This window comes from Loxodonta africana, chromosome 4 (assembly GCF_030014295.1).
Source record: "Loxodonta africana isolate mLoxAfr1 chromosome 4, mLoxAfr1.hap2, whole genome shotgun sequence".
Lineage (NCBI taxonomy): Eukaryota > Metazoa > Chordata > Mammalia > Proboscidea > Elephantidae > Loxodonta > Loxodonta africana.
Genome location: NC_087345.1, coordinates 108,817,609 through 108,843,506, shown reverse-complemented (window position 1 = coordinate 108,843,506; position 25,898 = coordinate 108,817,609). Strand labels below are relative to the sequence as shown.

General features: G+C 38.7%; 1 protein-coding gene across 1 annotated transcript in view; it reads right to left on the bottom strand.

The window, feature by feature from the left end:
- Positions 1 to 25,898, bottom strand: part of TMTC1 (transmembrane O-mannosyltransferase targeting cadherins 1) — a 336,358-nt gene that overhangs the window by 20,539 nt on the left and 289,921 nt on the right. Inside the window, exons 12-13 of the mRNA XM_023555130.2 lie at positions 25,484 to 25,627; positions 6,374 to 6,482 (exon numbers count right to left, since the gene is read on the bottom strand). Of these exons, the coding sequence (XP_023410898.1) occupies positions 6,374 to 6,482; positions 25,484 to 25,627 (253 nt within the window). The remainder of the gene's footprint in view (positions 1 to 6,373; positions 6,483 to 25,483; positions 25,628 to 25,898) is intronic.

Sequence of the window (25,898 nt, the reverse complement as noted above, 5' to 3'; positions counted from 1 at the left end):
ACGCTAATGGAGAACCAGGGAGGACTAGCAAGGCAGAGAACATCCCCACTTGGAATCTAAGAGTGCATTTTCTGTTTTCTTTCTTTTTGTTTTTACTTCTTTGCTGCAGCTGACACAGAGGGGCATCAACTTTGTGCTGAATGCTGTTATATAACTAATTTCCAGAACAACTCACCGTCCTAAATTTTCCCTATGACTTCTCTTTTCCCTCCTGCTCCCACACCCAATCTCATTAGCCATGGAACTTCAGCATCACACAGAGAAAGAGCAGTAGGTGAGCAGACAGGTTCTAGTCCTGTCCTGCTGCTAGGTATCTGCATGACCTTGGACGGTCACTTAACTGTGTGTAACTCACATTTTGTCTGTACAATGAGAAGGTTAAAAAATTATACTTTAAGGTTCATCTTCCTATACCATTCTCACTTCCCTTCTAGAGAAATTACCTGCTCATAATATTGTTCCATCTATAAGAAAAAATCCTAGATCTATCTTTCCAGCCCTAACTCTCTCCTCTGTCCATATGCCATTTCCATTTAAGTGTTCTACCAACATTTAATATTTAAAGGTTATATACTGCTGGTGGCAGTGTAAACTGGTATCACTCTTTTGTAAGGCAATTTAATAACACATCTCAAGAGTCACGAAATATGCTCGTACTTTTTGATATGGGAGTTCTACTTCCAGGATCTACCATAAGGAAATGATTCAAACTCTGGTTTTTAAAAAGCCATAAGGAAAGAGAAGTTCGCTGCCATACAACAAAAATAATAGTAGAACCCAAATGACCTACAGTAAGTGTATTATTATATAAATTATAATGAATCAATTTGATAAAGCCATTTAACAACATGGAGACACATAAAATATTATATATAATTTAATGTCAAGTTAATAAAAGGAACAGGATACAAATCAATTATGAAATAATTACGTATGAAAACAACATATCAATATATTAAAAAGACCTGTACAAAAAATGATAATATTTGTTGTTTTCAGACATATTAGAGATGAAGGATGTATTTTATTTTCTCTGATATTTCAAACTTTATATTACTTGTGCAACTGAAAAAATACTAAAGCTGGTCTTATTTCCCGTCTTCCTAAAAGTCTGCCTCTTCCTGCTTCAGTCCTTTAGGTGCTTTGCCTACAGTTCTAAATTTTCTATTTTTCTTTCATTTCACCCTTCAGATGCAAACAGTCCCTAAATACAAAAAAGAAAAAACTATCACAGTAGTCTGTCCATTCCCACACTCACTTCCTGAAATAAGACTCTCAACCACTTATACCAGAATGCGCTCAAAGTCTCCTTCCAAAATATCCCACATATTTCCACAAGAGTTTTCTTCCTCACATGTTTAAAAATCCTCTCCTCAGACACCTACTTTTGCTTCTTATTATCTATCAATTTCAAATGTGTCTCCATGTGAGCCTTACTGTCCATTTATTAGTCAATTTTTCAAATTTTCCCTTCTCAAGTTTTCTACTTTGACCAAATGGATTTACACTTTTTACCCTTGAGTTCCAACAGAGCAAGTAACCCAATATTAATCCCAGAGGAAATCTTAGAAGGCATTACTATACTCCTGGTTTTACTGATACTGAGGATGGCAAATGGTGTCAATGGAGAGCAGCATGATGACAGTAAGAGCAAGGTATATCAAATCAGCCTTGTTTCTTTCTTTCTAATTTTGTTGTTGTTGTTGAGAATACATACAGCAAAACATACACCAATTCAACTGTTTCTACATGTACAATTCAGTGACGTTGATTACATTCTTCGAGTTGTGCAACGATTTTCACCTTCCTTTTCTGAGTTGTTCCTTCCCCATTAACATGAACTCACTGCCCTCTAAGGTTCCTATCTAATCTTTCAAGTTGCTGCTGTCACTTTGATCCTATACAAAAAAAAAAAAAAAAAAAAACCCAGTGCCGTCGAGTTGATTCTGACTCATAGCGACCCTACAGGACAGAGTAGAACTGCCCCATAGAGTTTCCAAGGAGTGCCTGGTGGATTCGAACTGCTAACCCTTTGGTTAGCAGCCTTAGCACTTAACCACTATGCCACCAGGGTTTCCTTGTTCCTATATAGATAGCTCTTAAAAGAGCATAATGTTCAAGACAGATGTTTTTTACTAGTTATGCTAAACTACTGTTTGGTTTTAAGATGATTTCAGGGGATAATTTTGGTTTAAGTTTTAAAGATTATCTTAGGGCAGTAATTTCAGGGGTTCATCTAGCCTCCATGACTTCCAAAAGTCTAGAGTCAATGGGAATTTGAAATGCTGTCATGCGTTTTCCCCCTTTCAATCAGGATTCTTCTATAGAATCTTTGATCAAAATGTTCAGTAATGGTAGCCAGGCACTATCCAGTTTTTCTGGTCTATGGCAAAGGTGGCAATTGTTCATACAGGCAATTTGCCACACATTCCATATCCTCTTCCTATCCCTTACTCTCCTTCCTCTGGTGCTTCATTATTTCTTTTTTGAAAGAATCACAACCTTGGATCAGGGTAAGGATTTCAAGAGGTATCTGAAAGTGTCTCACCATATGGTAATATAATTCAATCATTAATGAAAGGTTGAAGAACTGTACCCAAAAAGTCTTGGATAATGAGAAAGTCAACTTGGAGAGGAGGTTCTACAATCATGCGGTAGGACTTTCTATCTGCTACTGATCTCTTCCATGTTTTTTATCAAACGTAGATAAATAGCCCAAAGCTTTTCTTATCAAATTTGCCAACCGAAACAGGTAGAAAGGGCAGTTAATACACTGGATGGCAGAAGAAAAAAAAGACTTAAAAGTCCTAGAAAACCTGAAATTTCAGGCCGATGTACAGAACGGAAAATTAATACGGATAAACATGAATCCTTTCATTGATGTTTTAAAAAAACAAAATGAGTCGAGACTTGGATTAACAAACATCTACATTTTTAAGGGATTTTGATTGACTGCAGCTCTCATCAGAGCCAAAGCATCACATGGAAGCTAAACAACAACAGTATTATTCATTTTAGGGTGTATTCCCATAGATACACCGGATCTGAGGCCAAGGAAGTGAATATTTTTATTCTACCCTGGACCTTATCAAACTACAGTTCAACAAGGCAGTTTAATTTTGAGAGCCATATTTAATTAAAGACAATGAACAATCCAGAGGCTACAAGAAGCAACATGACCAGAAGGCAAAGTATCTGGAGACGAGGGTCAATAAGAAATAAGTTCAAAGAAAGAGATCTTAGAAAAGACATGATTACAGATGTAAACAAATAACTGTGCTCCTACGCTGTGCTTAACAAGCGCTCAGATGGAAGAAAGGCCAGGTCCAACAGGTGCAAATTAGAGGAAGATTGATTTCAGCTCAGCGCAGAGAAGAGTTTTCTAATATTAGATTGGCTCCAAGATAGAGTGTTTTCTTCACTAATAGTGAAATGCCTTCTCCAGGAAGTTTTCCCTTTGGGGTGTGAAATAAAGGTTCTTGCATTTTGTAAGAGGTTGGCCTGGGAAAAGAGAGACAACAGCTGGCCAACTGTCCCACAAATCAATGCACATGTCCACATCTGCATGTGGGCAGATGGCGACACTGGCAGATGACCTGCTACATGAGAGGAGAACTTCACAAGTGTGGTACAGACTGACCAAGGTTTGTAAATATTGTGTTTTCATATACTGTGGGTGTCTGAAATGCTGGGATTTGCTAACAAGGTTGTGCCATTATGCAATGAATTCATTTGCTACCAAAGAATGTTAAACCAAGTGGATTTTTCTCTAATGGTTTCTCGGTGCCTTGTATATGCATCTGAAGCATTCTTTTCTTACTAAAGAATTCAAAACATGATGATAAGACGTTGAAAGTTAGAAAGTGGAAGGCAATCCTGATTGATGCCACCAGCTGCTCTTTTTGATGTTAAAATCAATTGCCAAAAGGAGAAGAAAGAACCTTTCAGTCTTTCAATTACATTCTTAGATCTCATAGCGTTTTACAATCACATCTAGAGTAGGAAAGGCGGGCAAAAGATGTGGCCCTTTGGAGTTAAGAAAAGATCATGGCTTTGCTCTGTTTTTCTTAAAAAGTATTCATAACTTCAGCTATACGGAATGGAGTAACTTCACCTCAATTTACCACTGCAGTTTGCAAAATGAAATTTATCATATAATTGATTTTAAATAAAACATCTGATATTTCCTAAACATAACTAAGGAAAAAATCTATATGATGTCCTTTTTAAAGTTCCACCTTCTGTAAAATTTGGTCAATAGTAAAGAAAATGCAAAGATACAGCAGAATGGGCTAAATTCAATTTCAAGGTTACTAAACAGTTTGTGTTTTAAACATCTTAAGAGGTCCTTGGGTGGTACAAATGGTTAACATGCTCATTGCTAACAAGAAGATTGGAGGTTCAAGTCTATCCAGACATGTCTCAGAAGAAAGGCCTGGCACCCTACTTCTGAAAAATCAGTCATTGGAAACTATGGAGCACAATTCTACTCTGTAACATGTGGTCTCCATGAGTTGGAATCAATAAGACAGGAACTACTTTTGTTGTTGTTGTTACACATGTTGATCCCTTGTGGCACAGTGGTTAATTGTTCAGCTACTAACCAAAAGGTCAGCAGTTCAAAACCACCAACTGCTCCTTGGAAACCCTATGGAGTAGTTCTACTCTGTCCTATAGGGTTGCCATGAGTCAGAATTGACTTGACGGCAACAGGTTTGGTTTTTTTTGTTGATCATTTAAGAACAGTAACTTTGTATGAACTTGGAGAACGCCAAGTTAGAAAAAGAATGCAATTAAAACTGTAGGATATTTATTAAGGTAAATTAATTTTAATACTATTAACATTTTGTTGTATAGAAATGCTAGCACTAATTACAGTGGAGCCTTAAGTTATTCATTAAAATGGTGATTAGCTCTTAGCTGATGTTAAAGGAGATCGTTTTAGATACTCTTAAAATGTTAGAGGCAGAAAATACAGTAAAAATAATTTAGATTATTTATTAATTTTCAGATTTGGAAACTGAGGCCCAGAGAGGTAAGGCCCTCCTTACCCAAGCCCATGGGGCTAGTTATCTACTGAGAAAGGAAGTCTAGAACCAGGTCTCCCAGTTCACTGTCAAACACTCTTAATAACTAGAGCTTTGAACTGGTTTGAACCCATGCTGAGGATGTGCATTTCTAACAAGTTCCCAGGAAGTTATACATAAGAATCACCTGGGGATCTTGCTAAAATATAGATTCTGATTCAGTATATCTGGAGTGGAAATGCAAATTCTTATCAGGAAGCCTGTTAGAAATGCAAATTCTCAGCAGGGATTTGAAACAGAACACATGAGTTCTAAGCCCTGTTAATAACATACCACAGAGTCACTAAAACTGAAGGCAAATGAAGTCGAGATACTGTATTTAACATCCGGCTTATACAGTATGTGGGTATACAAAGGGTAGGTTTACAAAGATGGCACCACTTTTCTTAAAGAATCTTGTAGTATTAGCAAGAAAGATAAGCCTGAAAAAATGGAAGTCAACACAATGTTTAAGTCATACTTTGAGATAATCATGAAATAAAAATACAGGATTAGTTTGCATGTTGATGTGCATACCAATGTTAGGAGCTCAGAGGAAAGAAAACTCGCCATGAGATGGGGAAGTGGAAGAATGTCAGGGAAGGGAGAAGTTGAACTGGATCCTGAAGAATAAACTGGATTTAGAAGGAGAGAAAGAAAAGATGAAAATGTTTGAACAGATATAAATTTTATTCATGACTGTAAAGAGTGCCCCCAAATTAAAATACTATGCTATATTGTGATATTAGATAAGAGATACTGTTACTTACCCTAGGGTGATTTTCATTAAGAAAAGCAATTACATGTTTATTTTCTTGTCTGGGTGAACTGGGGAAAATGATATGACTGGGAACTAATAATGCAATGCTTTATGTAGTTACTTACTGACTTATTACCCAGCCAATAAATTGAGGTGGCTTTCGAAAATACTGAACAGATTATTAAGGAAAATGGTAAACTCAGCAGTAAGAGCAGCATACACAGAAAAGCAGACTGAACAGTCTGGATGGTTGTTAGCCGGGGGTGGGGGGATGACAGAGTTGACCAAAACCTTTTTAGTAACTGAAAGATTTTGTGTCCGTTAGATTAAAACAAAATGAAACTTGTAATTCAAGAGAAGTCCACTATTTCCTAATACTGAAATGTTAGAGAAATTTCTCCTGTGAGTCCTCATAAAGAAGCTGCAGAATAATGTGGATGACGGCCTCAACACCATCCCCGACCCTAGGGTTATGATGAATAATTTCACGTCTATTTCTTATGTATATATATAAAAAAACTGTGAGAGATTGAATGGAAACAATTACCTGCTCCGCCAATAATGAAGCTAAGCTGGAATATGCATCCGCGAACTCTGGGCCATATTTAATGGAATTCTTCAGTAAGATGATGGCTTCTTCTTTTTTCTCCTGGGACCTATAGATTATGAGGGGAGAAAAAAAGAACACCTTTTAGTAACAAAAAAGAAACCAAATCTGTTGTCACTGAGTTGATTCCAACTCAGCAATCCTGTAGGACAGAGTAGAACTGCCCTATAGGATTTCCAAGGAGCAGCTGGTGGATTCAAACTGCCAACCTTCTGGTTATTGTTTAAACGCTCAGATTAGACTTTAAATTCTCATTTTTTTTAAATTCTCACTTCTTTCAGCAACGATACACTGATGCACTCGGGGCTGTACTGCAAATGACTTAAACTAGATTGCCTCAAGGTGCGGACAGTTTTCGCCTGAATCCGGGTGGAATGAGATGTTGAGCTGTATGTGATGCTACAGGTTATTCACTGATTTTTCTGCCTTTTATCTTCTGCTATGCGCCTTTCGAGATTTTTTTAATAGTTTATAAGTTTGTTCACAAGACACCTTTGACCTTCAGAAGAGCCAGTGCTGTGGCATTACCTGGGTGGCATGGGGGCAGTTTACAAGGATGTGGGTGAGACCCTGGAGAAATTACTGCCCACTGCAGCCTGGGCTCCCACAGTGGTTAAGCCACCTACTGGGCACAAACTTGGCCAAACTGCCAATATTATTCTTTGGTCTCATAGAGAGATAAATTTCCTACATAATTTATGAAACTAGAAAACAGTGTGACCACAGGCTAGCAAAGAAAGATCAGCTATTTTACCACCATATTTTAATTGAAAATGGTCAAGTTTTATCTTCTTTTGAGTCTTCTCTCAGTGATTACACTTCTAGCTCAAAGAAGACCCAAGTCTCAAAAGTTATTACCATTTTCTTGGTTGAAGGTTCCTTTTCCTGTTAGCATCATGGGAAGAAATTGGGTCATTATCCTGTTATCAATGTCTCTGAAGTAAGAAATACGCATTAGTTACTTGGCAGGGCAATCAATTTTGCAACTAATACAATTCCACACAGGTCATTTGCTAAGTGCTAGGCCACTGTGATTGGCAAAAGAGGTGTAATAAAGAATCGAACCCTTTGGACTATAGGTAGCATATAGCCTAAGGGCCCCCCCCCCATCTTTACCAGTTAAGAATACTGAGTTGTGTGCTTATGTTTTTACTATTTAGAGTCAACAATCATTTATTTAGCAATGACTATAGGGTCACTATGAGGTGGAAGCAACTCGACAGCATCTAACAATAACAGCAAGGTACCATATGCTCTGGTAAATTTTCATATAACACTATTAATTTAATTCTCACAATCCAGTGCAGTAAATATTATTGTACCTATTATTATACTCAGTTTTCTGATGAGGAAATTTGGATTCAGAAAAGTAAAGTGTCTCGTCTGTGGTCTCATAACCAGTCTTCTGAGCTCTTCCATCACACTGTATCTGCTTATTCTCTTTGACTACTTATGAAGTTGCTGCTCAAAAGGCTGCAGGGACCAGCATTAATTACCTGAGGACTTGTTAGAAATGCAGAATCTTAGCCTCCACGTGACCTACTGGATCAGATACTGCAGTTTAAAAAGCTTTCCAGGTAACTGTATTCACACTGAGATTTTTAACTGCTCCATGAATTATCAAAGGCAGCTGAATGGCAACCTCCTGCTACAATCCCCTGACGGCTCCAGTCTCTATAGGATGAAGTTATGTAGAGGGTAAACTAATATTGACTCCATAAATTTTAGTTCTTCACTGCCAGAAGCAGCTTGTTACAAGGTGATTTCACACTGAAGGCAGTTTCCAGTCACAGACTTTGGGGAGGGGGGAGGGAGTCACAGTCCCACTCCAAAGCAGACCTTGCATTTAATGATCCAATACAGAAATCATTTTTCATTGTCTATGCTAACCCCGTTGCTGTAGAGTCAATTCCAACTTCATAGTGACCCTGGTGGTGCAGTGGTTAAGAGCTCGGCTGCTAAGCAAAGGGTCAGCAGTTCAAATCCACTAGCCGCTCCTTGGAAACCCTATGGGGCAGCTCTACTCTGTCCTGTAAGGTTGCTATGAGTCGGAATCGGAACCAAATTGTTTGTTGGTTTATTACATGCCAGGCACTGAGCAATTTCCCAAGGGAGGTGGATGTACATGCTATCCTCTACTATTGGGGTCTATCTAACTCCTAATGGGCTCCTCTTGATACACAGTCCTGTCCTAGAGGACAAGGCATAACACCTGTGTCTCTAAGTAGACTGCCCCTGGAATGTGGTTTTAAAGTCACATGGTTATAATAAACTGCATTTGAAGCTCTCTTACTGCTGCTTTCTTGCTGATTCATTCATTTAGTCAACAAACATTTAAAGAATGTGAACGAGATGCAAAACTCTATAGGAGTCCACTATGTTTACCTACACACAGGTTTTTATTCTCATATACCTTGAAGTAATTCTTCCATGGGTACATATTTTTTAAATGAAGATTTATTTCTTTAATCTGGTAATTTTACTATTGATTTTATGGTTAGCCAAACTCTTCCTCCAAGGATATTGTAGGTCTTTACTAACATTAACTTGGAAATCCTCCCAAAGGCCAAAGGATTTAGGAAATTAATCTGAAAAGTAAGTCCCTCAGGACATAATTTAACTAAGACGTTCTTCAAAATCATTACGGGGAAAAATACAATTTGACAGTAAAGATTTAATGGTTTTCATTTGCCATGGCTCACATGAGTTAGAATGGCAACTTAGACCTTTTATATATGAACTCAGAGAGATTAATAACGACTTAGTACAGTCTATGAATTTAAATACTTGAGGTCTCCCATTAACATTCATATGCCACATTGGAAAAGTTATCATCAAAGTTATTCACAGGGAACTTGGATTCTTCATGAAAAACTGTATCTCTAAACAAGCCCCAAGGGACTGGCATATGAATAAAAACATCTCCTTGTGTCAATTAGTTGAATATACGAGTATAACAAGATGCGAGGACTCAGGCAGGAGGACATTTTGTCTTGGCCTGCACTTTTACATTATTCTGCTTTTGTGTGGGAGCCCTTGATAGTCACTAGGCACCAAGTGGTTGCGTTAACAGACATTACATGCCACCTTATAATATCTTGGAAGATATTTTAAAATGTTTTTTAAGAAAGACCTGGACGTTGATAATCTTGGTGGTGGTGGTGGTTTTCTTTCTGAAAGGGAGTGGAACAGTAGAGATATTTCTTCTGTAGTCTCTCTTTTGCTCACCCTTTGGTGGTGTTGTCGAGTGGATTCTGATTCATAGTGACCCTACATGACAGAGTAGAACTGCTCTACAGTGTTTCCTAGGCTGTAATCTTTTCCAGAGCAGAAAGCCAGGTCTTTTCTCCTGTGGAACTGCTGGGTGAGTTCGAATTGCTGACCTTTCGGTTAGCAGCCAATTGCTTAACCATTGCACCACCAGAGCTAGCTCCTTACCCTTCGGTGGGAGCTTACGCAATAGGTGTGGTTTTGACACAATAATTTATAGCACATAATTCATTTAAACAAAACCTTCCCTGGTTACATAGTAATGTAATTACCACATGGGAACTGAACTCCATTTCAAACTGCTTCTGATTTCTGTAGCATTCTTCTTCATATCCACATTATGGCAGATGTTCCTCTCCTAAATTATCCCAAGTTACGAAGCAGTGCCAACAGCCCTACGATTCCACTGGATTATTGCAGTATAAAGTACACTAATGTTTTAAGTAATATTTTAGTTCACACACTTGTTGCTAGTTCCCTCTTTCTTCCCCTTCCACCATATGCAATAGAAAGATAAATTTTTCTACACCACTGTTTTCAACACATTGTCCCCTTGTTTGAAAATCTTCATTAATGCTGTACTGCCTACAGATACCCTCTTAGTCTAAAATCCTCTACAATATGGTTCTGATCAATGTTCCAAATGTACTCAGGTACCCACTATACCATCCAGACTGGTCGACCTTTGGCCTCTTTTTTGCAGAACCTAAGAGATCACCTACTTTTTACTATACAAATATGGTTTTACTATTTTGTATATTTTTAGATCTTTGTAAATCTCCTTAAATATGTTTTCCAATTATTCAGTAAAATTTGGGGGGGAAGAAGATAACATAATTACATTTCATATCTCTTTTTCTACAGCTCTTTCAGTATTACAGAAGTAATCCTAAAGAAGAAGAATGCAGTGTTTTTGAATTTCCCTCCAAAGTAATATCCTTCCACATTTCAAACTATTCATAAAAAAATCAGGTTAGACCTAAGAATGATTTTTCCTCATGTCTGATACCCTGATTGGTTTTTACTGTAACAACTGCCATTAAATACACGATAATGGTGCTCCTCCAAATGTAAAATAACCCCAGTAACAAAGTCACTAGCCCTGGAAATCCATTCGATGGCAAACACTAAGGTGAGCAAGCCCCAACGGCAGGCCAAGGGTTCAGAATCCACTCGGCGGACACTAAGGCCAAGCAAAGGAGTGGATGTGCACTTTGTAGAGTGATTACTAAAGATGAGCATTTAGGTAAGAAAGAACCAGTCAAACCAGGAAAGCTTCTTAGAAAAGTAATATTTTAGCAGTTACGTTCATGTAAAAAGGGGGTGGATATAACAAGAGATGCAGAAAAAATTTCATATAAGACATTATGGAATTTCTTAACAATATAAATGACCTATGTAATCTGACTGTAACACAGACCACTCCTGAGCCAGCATTAAATTAAAAAAAAAAACTTTTTGACAGTATTAAAACTTCCTAATGAGCTCGTTCTGGTTCTATAATAAGTAATTTAGGGAAACCAGGAGCCCATTGTTGATCTACACCCTATCTCTATAGGACTACCCTCTTAGCTTTCTAGGCTTAACTGACAGGCCAACTCAGAGGGGGAAAAATAACATTAAAATAACATTTTTCTCTGAACTGAACAAGCATGTGATATAGGTTACCAAGTCCTCAGGTTATTTATCTGAATTATATGGAAAATGTCTGCATTCACTAGCCAATAATCGATGAATAAGCCAAACCAAACCCATTGCCATTGAGTCGATTCTGACTCATAACGACCCTACAGGACGGAGTAGAACTGCCCCACAGTGTTTCCAAGGAACGGCTGGTGGATTCAAACTGCCAACCTTTTGGTTAGCAGTGGGGCTCTTAACCACTGCGCCATTAGGCCTCCAATGATGAATACAGAGATAAAAATCAAACCTCGTTTTATACCCCATCCAATTAGCCACCGCGCACTTCACAGAAAGGAATATCCCGAGTCCCTTTGGAAAATCATGAGACACCAAGGACGCTAAACACTGTTAGAACTATGAGGGGTTCCTGAATAAGTGAGTGAAGTAGGTGAGAGTAAAACTGCTTGAGGATTAGGTGATATTACTGCCCCTTAGGATCCTTCATTTGCTTATCTGCTAAAGAAAGTCACCAGCTGATGATTGATAATCCTCTATGATCTAAAATATTTTGGTTTCACTTTCCCCCTAGATCAACAGTTCTCAAAGGTTAGTGCTTAAGAATCACTAGGTATGTGTTAAAATGCAGAATCCCAGGCCTCACAGGCTTCAGTAGGTCAAGGAGCCCAGGAATCATTATGCTTAAAAAGTCTCTCAGGTGACTCCCTTGAAGGTGGTCTTTAGCCTATGCTTTTAAGAAACTCTGCCCTGGTTGGTATGTGGGATTTGTCTGGTCAATTGGCCCCTATTTTTTTTATCAGGCTAAGTATATCAGGATGCTGAAAGTTAAAAAAAAAAAATAAAGGAAGAGGGACCAGTAACGCCTTCCTCTTGGATTTCATAAGAGAAATATTAAGTTGAAATCAGATCTTGTTCATAATGTGCAAATTCTGTCATTAAGCATTTGTAGTTTCACAGGGAATTTTCCCTCTGATTCTATAGAGCAGTGAGAATATTTTGCCTGTGTGTTAAGTAGAAACACTTGCATCACCTCGCTTTCCTGGCTCTGTCTCAATGACAGATCCTCAGCAAAAGCAAAGAAGACTCCACCACATTTTCTTGCAGTAATTAAGGACCTGTTAAGTTTGTCAATTTAGAAAACTTTCTGGATTCCTGTCTAAAATCTCATGGCGCACACATTAAAACTGGAAGCAGATGCTTGCTTTGAAAAAGTATTGACATTTGCAGAGAATTTAGGATATGCCAGTAACAGAAATAAGTGGGTTGGCGATCCATTCAGCAGCAGTAAAGTTTCCCATTAATCACAGCGTAGAGCTGGAGTGCTGGGGTGGGCGGCCTCCTGAATTCCTACTCCTTTGTCAGGGTGTTTTGTTGTTGCTAGGTCCAAAAACGATGTCTCTCACAAATGAAAATGATTATGACTCTTTTTTGTCTGATAGACTTTAATAGCTCTTCTAGAAAAACAAATTGAGAAAATCAAACTGTAAACAGTCTGACTGAGATTATCTTTTCAGAGTACATATCTTCCTGTGGCTGTGAGATCTTTCCTACACAGACAGAGAAGGAAACTGGAGTCTCCTTTATGTCCACGTTTACCGAGGATACCTCTAGGTAATACAGTGGATATACAGCATTTAGTTACTGGGGTTCATCCTAATTTTTCTGTTTGACTTTTTACAGAAGTCATGTAGAAGAACTGCCTGGAAGACAGAGTCATATTATATGGTAGTGAAAAAGATTTTTCTTTCCAATTCAAAATTATACTCAGTACAGTTAACATTATTGCTGTTAGTAGGCTCTAACTTATGGCAACCCCATGAAGAACAGACAAAACGTTGCCCAGTCTTGCGCCATCTTCCTGATCATTGGTATGACTGACTCCACTGTTGTGACTATTGTATAGTGCCTTCCAACCTAGGGGACTCATCTTCCAGCACTATACCAGACAATATTTTGTTGTGATTCCTAAGGTTTTCATTGGCTAATTTTCAAAAGTAGCTTGCCAAGCCCTTTTTTTCCTAGTCTGTCTTAGTCTGAAAGCTCCACTGAAACCTATCTACCGTGGGTGACCCTGCTATTGGAAGTATTGGTGACATAGCTTCCAGCATCACAACCACAGGCAAGCTGCCACAGTATGCCAAACTGCCAGCGGGGTGGTAGATAGTTAACATGAGAGCAGATCACCTGCCGCCTTCCCAGATCCTCCCCAAAGCTGAAAACTGAGCAAAGGAAAAGACGGAAAGTTCTGACCCTGTCTAGCCATAGATGAGCAGAAATGGAGATATAACTCACATACAGGCTTCGCACAGGGGCTGGTGCAGAGTTGATCCAAGGAAATGTTAGTCCTAAGCCCCCTCCTCCTCCTCTCCTTGGAATGGTTTTTGATGTCTTTATCATCACCTCAATGAGGTCACTGCTCTGAACCCTGTCAGCAGGACACTTGACCCACTATGGCCTTACTACTGCGCATGTGGAGATACTTCTGTGCCAAGAGTATGGAAGTGGGCTGGTGGGAAACTACCCCCAAGCCAATGTCACTTCAAAGTTCCTGCATATATTTATGCTAAGCCCTTCTGGGATTTGAAACCAAGCATAAAATCAGCGCTCCCAGGTAGATACTGAAATAATGGAAGAGAAGGCAGCTAAGAATATCCAGGTTTGCCAGGATTCATTTACCTCATAGATAAAGGGTCATTTTGATGATGCAGTTTATGCACATCCCTGGTTTTCGGCTCAGGCTGATTGCTGCTTAAATCCTGGTTCTGCCTGGATTAGCTGCTCTAGGAGCCTCAGTGGCTGAATCTGTGAAATGTGCATATTAATCTCCACCTCTCCAAGTTCCTGTAAGGGTTGAATAAACTAATGTGGGCACTTAGCAGAGTGTCAGGCACATAGGAGGACCCAACCCAGTAAATGTTAGCTCCACTTGCTATCTCTCTGCTCTCCAGCCAGATTTCCACCTAAAATTTTCATGAATAGCCCCACTAGCTGATTTCTCAGCAAAGGGAGGAGGCTGTTGCGATGTAAATATTGCCTCTGAAAAGACAGTAGAGATTAGAAACTTGGAGTCATAGTTACAACCACATATTCTTGCAACTCTACAGGATAACCTGGCTCCATTCTTAATTGAAACAGGAGGAAACAGTCTCCAGGAGGTTGAACTTTCTCCAAAGCTGTTCAACTGCAGGGGAGGAATAATGCATTACTCACTTCTGATTCAATATCAATTTTATACAAGAAGCCCAAGAAGCTGAGTTTCAAATTGGAAGCAAGAGAGCATATGTCCCTGGGCTAATAACAACTAATAATAGCTAAAACTTATTTCAGCTTCATTGGGTGCTAGGTCCTAAGCTAAATACCAACATGCATTATCTTGTTTAACACTCAACAAAGGAGTTATTTGCTAGGATCATTTCCATTTTATATATAAGAAACTGGCGGTATTGCAAGACAAAATAATTTTCCCAAGGTCACACAGCAATTAGTGGCAGAGTTAAGATTTGAACTGACGGAGCTTAGCCAACTCCTACCTCTACAGAGAGCACACAGGAGATGGTCTTACAGGGCAACGTGATATAATAAGACAAGCACTGGCTTTAGCAGCCCCAGCTCCACAGCTCACTGGTGCATGACCTGTGTCCCTGTCTGTCATAGGAGAGCAGGACCCTGAGTGACACAAGTGGTTTGCAATCAGCTGCTAACCTAAAGGCTGGCAGTTCGAACACACCCAGCAGCTTTGTGGAAGAAAGACCTGACTAACTGCTTCTATAGCGATTACAGCCAACAAAACCGTATGGAGCAGTTCTACTCCGTAACACCCGGGGTTGCCATGAGTCAGAGCCGATTAGAGGGCAGCTAACAGAAACAGGAGAGTGACCTCGCCTTTCCTACCCACCATGCTGAGTGGGTGGGTTCATAAGACATGATGAAGTACTTTGTAAATTGGCATTCAAGTATCAGTTACTGTTGTTCTTTTCACTTGTGGGAGGAGGGTGGCAGGAAGGGTGAGGACAGGGAGCCCTACAATGCTGCTTAGCAGACAGGAGGCAGCCTGAAGGCCCAGGCTGGGAAGGTAGACCCTCTTTGAGGGAGGTGAAAACAGAAGGGAGGTTGGCAGAAGCAGTGAGGGTTACTGTTATGGATTAAACTGTGTTCCCCCCCAAATTATGCTGACATCCTAGTCCCTATACCTGTAAATATGATCTAGTTTGGAAATAGGGGTTTTCTTTTGTTATGTTAATGAGGGCATATCAGTACAGCGTGGATCCTAAACCTAATTCTTTTTGAGTGGTGTCTTATAAAAAGAGCAGAAGATACACATACACACACGCACACACACACACACACACGTAAAAGACCACGTAAAGAACTATCTACAAGCCAGGGAACATTAGGAATGTCTGGGACGTCTAGAGCTACCAACAAGGAGGGATCCTACCCTACAGCTGATGCTCTGACGTGGACTTCTAACCTCTAAAACTGTGAAACAATAAATGTCTGTTCTTTAAAGCCACCCATTTGTGGTATTTTTGTTGCAGCAGCCCTAGGTAACCAAGATAGTTCCCAAGAATAGCCTTGAAGGTAAGCCTTACCTCCCATAGTCCCTCCAGGGGCAGACTCTGCAGACCTCAGGCAGGCGTGGGCCAGAGGAAACACATACAACACATACATTCCTCTTTCTGTCTTTCATGTTTCTCCTCCTGGCCTACATTTAGCACTTTTAGATTTGAAAGCCTTTTGATCATCTCTAATAATTTATATACCAAATTTAGCTTCTGTGTCTGGGCAACATAGATCTCCCACTGGGTTTAAGATAAAACGATGAGGTATGCAGGCATTTCATGCCTAGTATTCTAAAGTAAGACAGTGTGTGCGAGGAGAAATTTCCGATGATTATCCACATTTCTTTTGTTATTTTAATTGAATCACTCCTTCTTCAAGCTATATCTCGTCTCAAGAGTTGTTCTAAGTTATTACCCAGGGCAGAAGCTTAAGAGGCCCAGATTTCAAATGAAGCTGTGAAAGATTATGAGAGCTAAGGGGTGGGAGAATGATTTCAGGGCAGCGGTGACCACTGCGAATTCTTGACTTGAGAAAGCCGTCTGGCCTGCTTAACTAACTTCTGTTAGAAATATTTATGCAATGAAAGAAAATGATGACATTCCAATTCCTCTCAGAGAATGTAAACAAAACCAGGGGGTTCCTTAAAGCTGGCTCTCACCCACAGTGCTTCATGTGCGGATCTGTCTTCTGGCCTCAGCGATGTTTATCACAGTCATCACAACAAAAGAAAGGATTGAGAAAAGGGTGCCTTCCCTTGCAAACCACACTATGGATTTAAAAACAACTCAGTGATGCTCAATTCATTGGAAATCACAGTATGAACGAGTAGAGGTGTGGTGGTGGTGGGGGGGGGAGATACTTAGAAAAATATTTTAACAAATAGCAATCTTTTTATATACAAATAACTCAAGGAAGTAGGTGAGATTCTCATCATGCCCCCATAATTCAGTTTTGTACAGACACTGAATGTAAGGAGATAAAAACATACGTGAAATCATAGTTTAAATTAACCACAAGAGTTCTTGCTTTAAAATCTTTGTAACATTCTCTCAAATGTACTTTGGAAGGTCTGTCATTCTCATACACAGACAGGTGGTCAGTTTGGCTGGATATCTGGGCTTACCCAGTATGGGAGAGTAGTGGAAAATAAGGAGGAAAATGGCAGAGCAGGATTATGCCACTTGAATGCTAAGAAGTCTGGACTCTATGTGTGAACACAGTGGATATTCAATGAATTTCTCAGATGCCCCTAAATTTACAGGGAGAGCGGAAGAAAAGTAGATGTTGGATATAAAAGAGCAACATAATGCACTATAATATAAGCAATGAAAGAATGAGCTTCAAACGCAGGCGGAGGTCAGAAGTGTCATATTCTTGACTTCAGAAAAACCAAAGGAGTGAGAGCTGAGAGAACCTTAGGAATTCAGAGCTGACATTGAAGACAACAGTTACACCAGAGGGCTGAATGAATGCGTGGAGACGAAGAAGCAGCACCAAGTGCCAGCCACTCTTCTTGCCAACTTGATCAAAGGAAGGAAGGAGTTAGGAGAGCCAGTTGAGAAAGTGGCTGAGCTGAGAAAGAACCCTTAGAGGAGAAAATCTGAAGACCTAACAGAAAGTCCAAGATAAAGCAGGTGGAGGAGGTGAAATAGGATCAAGAACTCATGTGGATTTTACACTAATGGCTACTAAAGGCTAAAATTAAAAAGACTGACACCTCCAAACACTAGCAAGGATGTGCAGCAAATGGCTTTCTCACTCATTGCTGATGGGAGTGGAAAATGGTACAATTACTTTGAAGAACTCTTTGGCAGTTTCTCACAATATTAAAGATACATCTCCCCACAATTCTACTCCCAGGTATTTATGCAAGCAAAATGAACATACAAATACCAGGACATGGATATTTACAAAAGCCTTATTCATATTAGCCAGAAACTAGAAAAGAACCAAGTATCCATGGACAGGAAAATGGATAAACAAATTAGAGCACATTTATGCAACAAAATTACTATTCAGCAATAAAAAGCAAAGCACTGATACATGTAACAACATGAATAAACCTCAAAAAAAATATGCTGTGCAAAAATACCGGAACACCAAAATAAGTACACATTGAAAGATCTCATTTATATGAAATTCTAAAACAGGCTAAACTAATTTATGGAGAAAAAACAATCAGAACATTTGTTTGTCTCATTGAGGGAAGGATTTACTGGAGAAGCGTATAAGGTATCTTTTTGGGGTAATAAAAATGTTCTATATCTTGCTCTGAGTATATCGAATTATCAAAAATCATTATACCAAACACGTAAGGTTTGTGCATTTTTATTGCATGTTAATTATCCCTCAAAAAACGAAACACCCACAGGTGGAAGCACTGGCCTTATCAAGCAGGTGAGACAATTCTTCATCCCATGGAAGAGCAGAAGAGATAGCCTATGAAAATACAGGAGTTTTTTTTCTTTTTAAGTTGTGCTTTAAGTGAAAGTTTGCAGCTCAAGTTAGTTTCTCATACAAAAATTTATACACACATTGTTATGTGTCCCTAGTTGCTCTCCCTATAATGCGACAGCACACTCTTCCTTTCCACCCGGGACTTCCCGTGTCCATTCAACCAGCTCCTGTCCCCCTCTGCCTTCCCATCTCACTTCTGAACAGGAGCTGCCCACTTACTCTCATGTATCTACTTGAACTAAGAAACACACTCTTCACAAATATCATTTCATGTCTTATGGTCCAGTCTAATCTTTGTTTGAGGAGTTGGTTTCGGGAATGGTTTTAGTTCTGGGTTAACAGAAAGTCTGGAGTACATGTCTTCCGGGGTTTCTCTGGTCTCAGTCAGACCATTAAGTCTGGTCTTTTTTACTAGAATTTGAGCCCTGCACCCTACCTTTTCTCCTGCTTCATCAGGGACTCTCTGTTGTGTTCCCTAATACAGGAGATTTTGTGGGAGGAAGAAGGGAAGCTTCAATAATTCATGTTGAATAACTTCCATGTTCTCAGTAAAAGTAAGGATTGGCATCATCTTTTGGGCATGTGTATGGGGCACTGAGGAGAAGAACAAAGAATGCATGTACCAGGAAAACAGAAAATATTAAGGAAGAAGTATAAAAAGATCACAAGGAATGAATTTGTAAGTACTCTAACCTCTGAACCTACTTTTTCATGATACTCTCTTCAGAGTTTTTAAGGGTCCCATTCAGCTCAGATCTGTATTTTTCTCCTTTAGTATTTGATAGATTGGATGAGGGTCTAGGGCATACATTCTCAATAGGGAAGAAAACTGGTTGGTGGTGGGGGGTGGGTGGATATTACAGTGGCTGTTGTCTCCCAAAGCTCAACCCTATCTAATGAAATGTATTCTTTAGCATTTAATTTTGGGGATGCGGCAATTAGAAAAAAAAAATGTCTAAAAAGTCTCCTTTGGAGGCAACAATGAAAAATAAGTTGAAAAACACTGGTCTAGGGCAAACAAAACACAGGCAATGGCAATATCTTGGGCTGGGGTCTGGTCAGACTAATAAGCGACAGTCAAGGTGTGAAAGAGTCTAAACTGATGCCACATGAAGTAAAAAAAGTAGCTGAGATAAATTAGAGATGAGATTATAAATCATGAACATACAAAATTAGAGCCAAGAGGAAGTCTAACAATGGTAAAGACTAGGGCCAGAAGCAAAGAGGGAGTAAATGGGTAAGAACAGTCATTTTTGAAATCATGCGAGGTATGTCAACATCATGGTCGTAAAACTGGACAGAGGTAAGAAATAAGGCCAAAGAGGAAAATTTCAGAAGTCAGGTACCTGAGGCTGAAAAGATCGGAATAACTGAAAGGTCAGTGGTATGGCCATGTTGGTAAATGCCTGAGGTATGCCTGGGGTAGAGCACAAAGGAGGGTCCTGGGGTGAAGGCGGTAGAGGAACCAGGTGATGGAGATATTTTTGAATTGACTGCAGACAGCAGCACAGATGGAGAGCAACAGAAAATCACTGCCCGCCTCCTCAGCTCCTTGAGATGATGGGAGTATGCACGCAAGATTGTGACATGGCAGCGATGAGGACGGACAGGGTGTATGTGATGCTGGGTGGGGCTTCAAAAGAGGTGGAAGGAGGCCTGAAGAGAGAAAGGTATGAGTTAGACAAAGATGAGGGTGGAGAAAATGTAATGGGCTTGAGACTAGACATAAGGTTGGGGGTAATGCGATACTAACAGGTCACCATGGGGGTAAGGAGGTGGGGAATAGAATTTCACTCTAAAAGAGAATCAAGAACTTGCTAACCCAATGTTGACATCATAATGTGGTAGTATGCGCCTTTAAAAAGTTGTTATCCACTGGGCTGTCATTTTGGATTCTTTGGGGCTTCACTGGGAGAGTGAAGAAAAGGAAAGCTACTGTCTTTTGTGTATAAACTTCCTTTTGTTGAGGAAAAAAAAAAAAGGTTGTGTAACTAGTGCCAAAACTATAAGGAAATACACCCTAAACACTTAAACTTATGTCAAAAATAATGGTTATCCTTTTCTTGTTCCTTTATTCTCGAGAAATTTAAATTTCAAAGGATCAGACCAAAGAAATATTTAAATGTATGCCATTATCAAATTCATCTTCTCTATAGTTCACTTATCGCATATTCTATTTCATTTTCTTCTGAGTTTTGATTATAGGATTTACCATACCACCCATTCTATAATGTGAATGGAAGGTAATTTTCTATGTGTATACGTGTGTGTATATGCGTGTGTGTGAAAACACAGACAACATTCACCAATTCCTACATGTATAACTCAGTGACACTGTTTACATTCTTCACATTGTGCCACCTTTCTCGACATCTTTTTCCAAATTATTTTACCATCATTAACATAAACTCACTGTCCCCTAAGCTTCTCATCTAACCCTTTGAGTTACTATTGCCTGGAAGGTACTTTGGCAAAGAAGAAGGTATGACATGATTTGTTAAGAAGTTCTTCTCATATTCTGTTTTAGTAACAAACATCAACAACTATTTTACCCAAGCATTCACAGACATATTTTCCCATGCCCTGAATTTCAATATATTATTATATTCTCTTTAGTCATCAGGGACTTCTGCTCTGTTCATCCATAAAAAGTTTATGCTAATCTGGCCTATGATTTTTTTTTTCTCCCATGTTTGGATTTTAAGTTCCAAGCAAAGCCCACAGTAATTCATATTAATTAGGAATGGTGGCACGGAAAGCTGTTCCTTATCAATCCCACACACAGTAAATATGCTGTGCGGAATCATAATAGATTAGCTTCAGAGCCCAGTGAGATGGTCATAAAAGAGGGCAAACATATTTGATGACACTGCATGAAGGCTACGGCCGTGAAAAGGTCTAAAGCTGTCTAACCATGAGTTCAAAAATTCAAATTAAATTTGTCCCCAATCATTAAGATTTCTGGGGTGCTCTGACAGACAGAATCACATCCTCTTTAGGACTTCTGGCCTGGAAAAAGATACACATTTCTGTGAAAGTCAAGGTCATAAGTAAAGGTCTATCCTGTCCAATATAATAGCCACGAGCCACGCATGGCTACTGAGCACTTAAAATGTGCCTAGTCTGATATGAGATAACTGTTAGTATAAAATGCACACCAAATTTCAAAGATTTAGTATAAAAAATAATAAACTATCTCATGAATATTTTTAATATTTAATACATGTTAAGATGATAACCTTTGGGATAAAAACCAAAAAACCAAACCTGTTGCCGTCGAGTCGATTCTGACTTATAGCAAACCTATAGTATATTGGGGTTAAATAAAAATATATTATCAAAATTCATTTAACCTGTTTATTTTCATTTTTAAAAACATGATTACAAGAAAACTTAAAATTACATATGTGGCTCTCATCATATTTCCATTGGACAGTGTTGCTCCAGGCAGGATCCTGGTTTTTAGTGTCCACAAAAAGACAGTGGAGTGCAGTGGTTAAGGATGGGGGTACTGTGTCAGACAGATCTAAGTTCAATTCCCTTGTCTTCTATTTTCTCACGAAGGTACGTTGGCACGTCCCTCAACTTCTCCAAATTATAGTTTCCTCATTTATAAAGTAGGAATAGTGATAGTATCTTCCTCTCAGGGATGATCAAATCTAAACTGCTCACATCTAAAGAGATTGCTTGGGCTCTTAGAATGAGCATTTAGTTCTAGATTACAAAAATTGACAATATTTTAAAAGGCACAATTAAAAAATTACCTGCCTATTGACAAATACGGTATAAATCTCAAATAGTGAGCTGGATCAAGTCCAATTAAATTTAAAATACTGTTATCCTCTTCTTGCCTTTGACCTATTGCTACTTAGTAACAGAACTATAACAAGGAAAGAGGAAATTAAGCTCAGAGTTATCTAAAAAGGGATTAGCCCTGCTTTTTCTGGGTCAACACTCCCTGTCTTTCAGAGATGCAAGCTCAGGGGAATGTAAACCAATTTTACATTTCCTTAAGAAAGACACAGTTAGGAAGGTGCTTTCCCCAAAAGGCAAACACATGTCATTAAAAAGTTATAAATACTTCCTGTGTTGGACAGTTATTTGGGCAGCATGGGTAATGGAAAGTGAACAAGACAAGGAGTTAAAGGGCAGGGATGCAATGTTGAGTCTCCCATAGCCCAGGCCAAGGTCATGAGGTATCCTCAAACCCTGGTTTCCTCATCTATAAAATGAGGATGAGGATAGTAGTATCTATCACAATAGGTTCTTTTAAAGATTAAATTGAATAGTGAATATAAAAACTTTCTGTAAACTGGAGAATATTACATAAATGTTAGCTATTATTATTTAATCTATTTGATTCTAAGAATCAGTACAGTCAGTGTGTTCTACGTATGGTGTAATACAAAAGAGCAGAAGGTAAGAAAGGGTATCCTTCTACAGGCACTCAATCTCTCAGGGCCTCAGTTTCCTCTTCTTTTTCCCAATTTACTTCCCAGGCTCATTGGGAGGGTTTCATTACAACAAAGCAACAACAATGAAAGAAAAGGTACTCAGAAAACTACACAGGTAGAAAACACTGCTGTTGGTTTGGATAATCAATAATAGTTGATTTTACTGAAAAAGAGAGAAAAAAATCATATGTTGGTTTTGCAGCAACCTCTCTTGCTATGAAAAGTAGCCTTTGTCATGCTCCAAAAGATACTTTCTTGTAATTTTAATTACATGTACTAATTTAAGATAAGAGTAGCTATAAGATGTGAATTGAAAAAGGAAGGTTAGAGTATCCATTTCTTGTTCCGGTCTTGGCAAGACGAAATGTAAAAGAATCTTTGCCATCATTTTCTAATAGAACCACATTCCACACAGTATTATAACCACAACTGAAGGATATCATCCCTAACAAGAAATGTCATTTTGTAGCCAGGGCATTAATGCTGGCTTTTTTGGAAAAAATGCTCATCTACATGGTTTTTGAAATCAGCATTATACAATCCAGGTACCCAATAAGACGCCGATAGGATTTTCTCTGGCCATTTAGTTATCTGGGTTCTAAGTAGGACATATACAAACGCAACAATGACTTTAAAAAATGAGTGCTTAGAACTTCACATAGAGCAGCCGAGCTCTTAACCACTGTACCACGAGCACTCCCATAAAAGTAGTGGGATAAAACAAAAGCACCATACTGACCTGTAACTAGTTGTCTACAATAATAAGAACTCATTTCCCCACATCTTTTGATTTGCTTTTATGTTTTTTTTAGGGAGCTTCCTGATGCTAAAATAGTTTTTCTGTCACAGCTGCATTTCTTCATTCATCTTAGGTTTTCATCATTCTCAGTTTTTATCAACTTGTAAAAATAAATGATCCAATTTTTAATATTAAGTTTATTTAGCTTTTTTTCTGACTTATACTTTCATTTATTTCGCTTTATTTAAGTATACTTTCCTGAAATTTATTTACTTTTGTGTAGTGGTCCCTTGATTTTGTGTTTTAGCATATGGATAAAGCTACCCTTAAACATAAAACTTACTTTCAATCCTAGATAGCACCTATCACCTTATATGCTATTATTATTAACTCATTATAATGATTAACTCATATTAATGCTTATGTTCAAATGGAATTAAATAAAAACATGTGTTAACACACATAGAAAGAAGAACCAACATCCACGTTAATATATAAAACAGAAAGAGTAAACAGAAGGTGAAGAAGATGCATCTCACTGAGTTACTGAGGCAATTAAGACAATCCCATTACGAAAAAAGACAAAAGAACATAGCAAACCATTAGCCTTAAATTAAAGGAATTGATGAGGCAGCCAAATGTGCTCTCCCGAAGTTTAGAGACAGGGAAACCAATTCAAGCATGTGGATTTGTTAGCATCCTAACATGCACAGGTAAATATATCACCACTCTGACTCCAGTGATTTCACCTGTTTATGTCTGTAATGTTTCTAAGCTATGTCCATTTGTAATGTTTCTAAGCTATGTCCATTTGTAATGTTTCTAAGCTGTATTTTTAAGTTTAGAAGTTAAATTCCACAACACCACCATCATCAGTACTACCATGACCTGCACCATCACCCACGTGCCTAGGCAGTATATTAGTAAAAATACAAGATCAAAAGTACTCTTCTATTTCAGTCTTCAGTGATACTAACTGCATTATCGACCTTTAACCGGGCAGAGTGAGAAGTAAACACCACTAATTATTCCTGGAAGTTACTCATAAGAGCAAGAGTTATCACTGGTAATTCCAGGCAAAGCTCACTTTGTTTCCTACCTATGGTACAAATTGGGCATAAGTTGTCATCATGCCATTTAGTTATGCCTTTAGAGCATACTGCTTTTCTTACAGCAGTATGTATCCCAAAGTATATTCATGGAATACTTGTCTTGGGAAATGCCCTACTAAAAAAAAATTCACATTGGGAAATGCTGTATACCACATTCCCTTCTTGAGGATTCACAAAAAATCATATGTGTATTAAAGTTTTTTGCCATGATGTTGTTGTTGTTAGGGGCCGTCGAGTTGGTTCCAACTCATAGCTGCCCTACGTACCACAGAAAGAAACACTGCCTGGTCCTAAGCCATCCTTACAATCATTGTTATGCTTGAGCCCACTGTTGCAGCCATTGTGTCAATCTGGCTTGTTGAGAATCTCTCTTTTCCGCTGACCCTGTACTCTGCCAAGCATGATGTCCTCCTCCAGGAACTGATCCCTCCTGTCAACATGTCCAAAGTATGTAAGACACAGTCTTGCCATCCTTGCTTCTAAGGAACATTCTGGTTGTACTATGTTTGCCAAAAAGGAACTATTTATTTTTGCTTAACTCAGCATTTCTTAAGTTTATTTGACCATTCCTACCCCTTTAGAGATCATCCACGAACATCTTCCAGAACTAGTATTTCCAGAAAGCTGCTCTGGAAAACACTGCTTTGGACTGACAAGGGATAGAATTAATTTAGATGAATATTACATCTTCCCAAAGCTTGAAAGCCTTACTGTTCAGCTCAGAACAGACAAAGACACAACTAAATGAGCATTGAAAAGGAAAGGATTTCTTGACATTGCAAGGCCCCTAGACCAATGTAGACCATTCACTCACTTAAGGAGATTTCCGAGATTGAAAAGAGCCCGGTTATGGTGTGGGTTTAGCTGGAGAGCCCTCTGGTAGTACATCTTTGCCTCTGCGGTGTCTCTGGTCAGTGTTCCAAGGTTGTTCAGGGCACTTGCATGGCGTGGATACAACCTGAAAAATTAGAAATAGTAAGCCATGATTGTTCAAAAACCTCCAAGTTGGGCACAACTTGCTTGTTCTTCCCCCTCCTCCCCAGGTATTTCACAACCAAAATGAAACACTGAATTCCTCTTTTATTTTAATTGTACATGTCTGTGTCAAACATTAACGCTTGACTTCTTTTTAGTTAATAAAAATAGCAGTTTAAAACTGCTTTGTGTCTATAAATTTGGCACAGTAAATATATATTTAATACTTAGTGGTAAAAAAAAAAAAAAAAAAA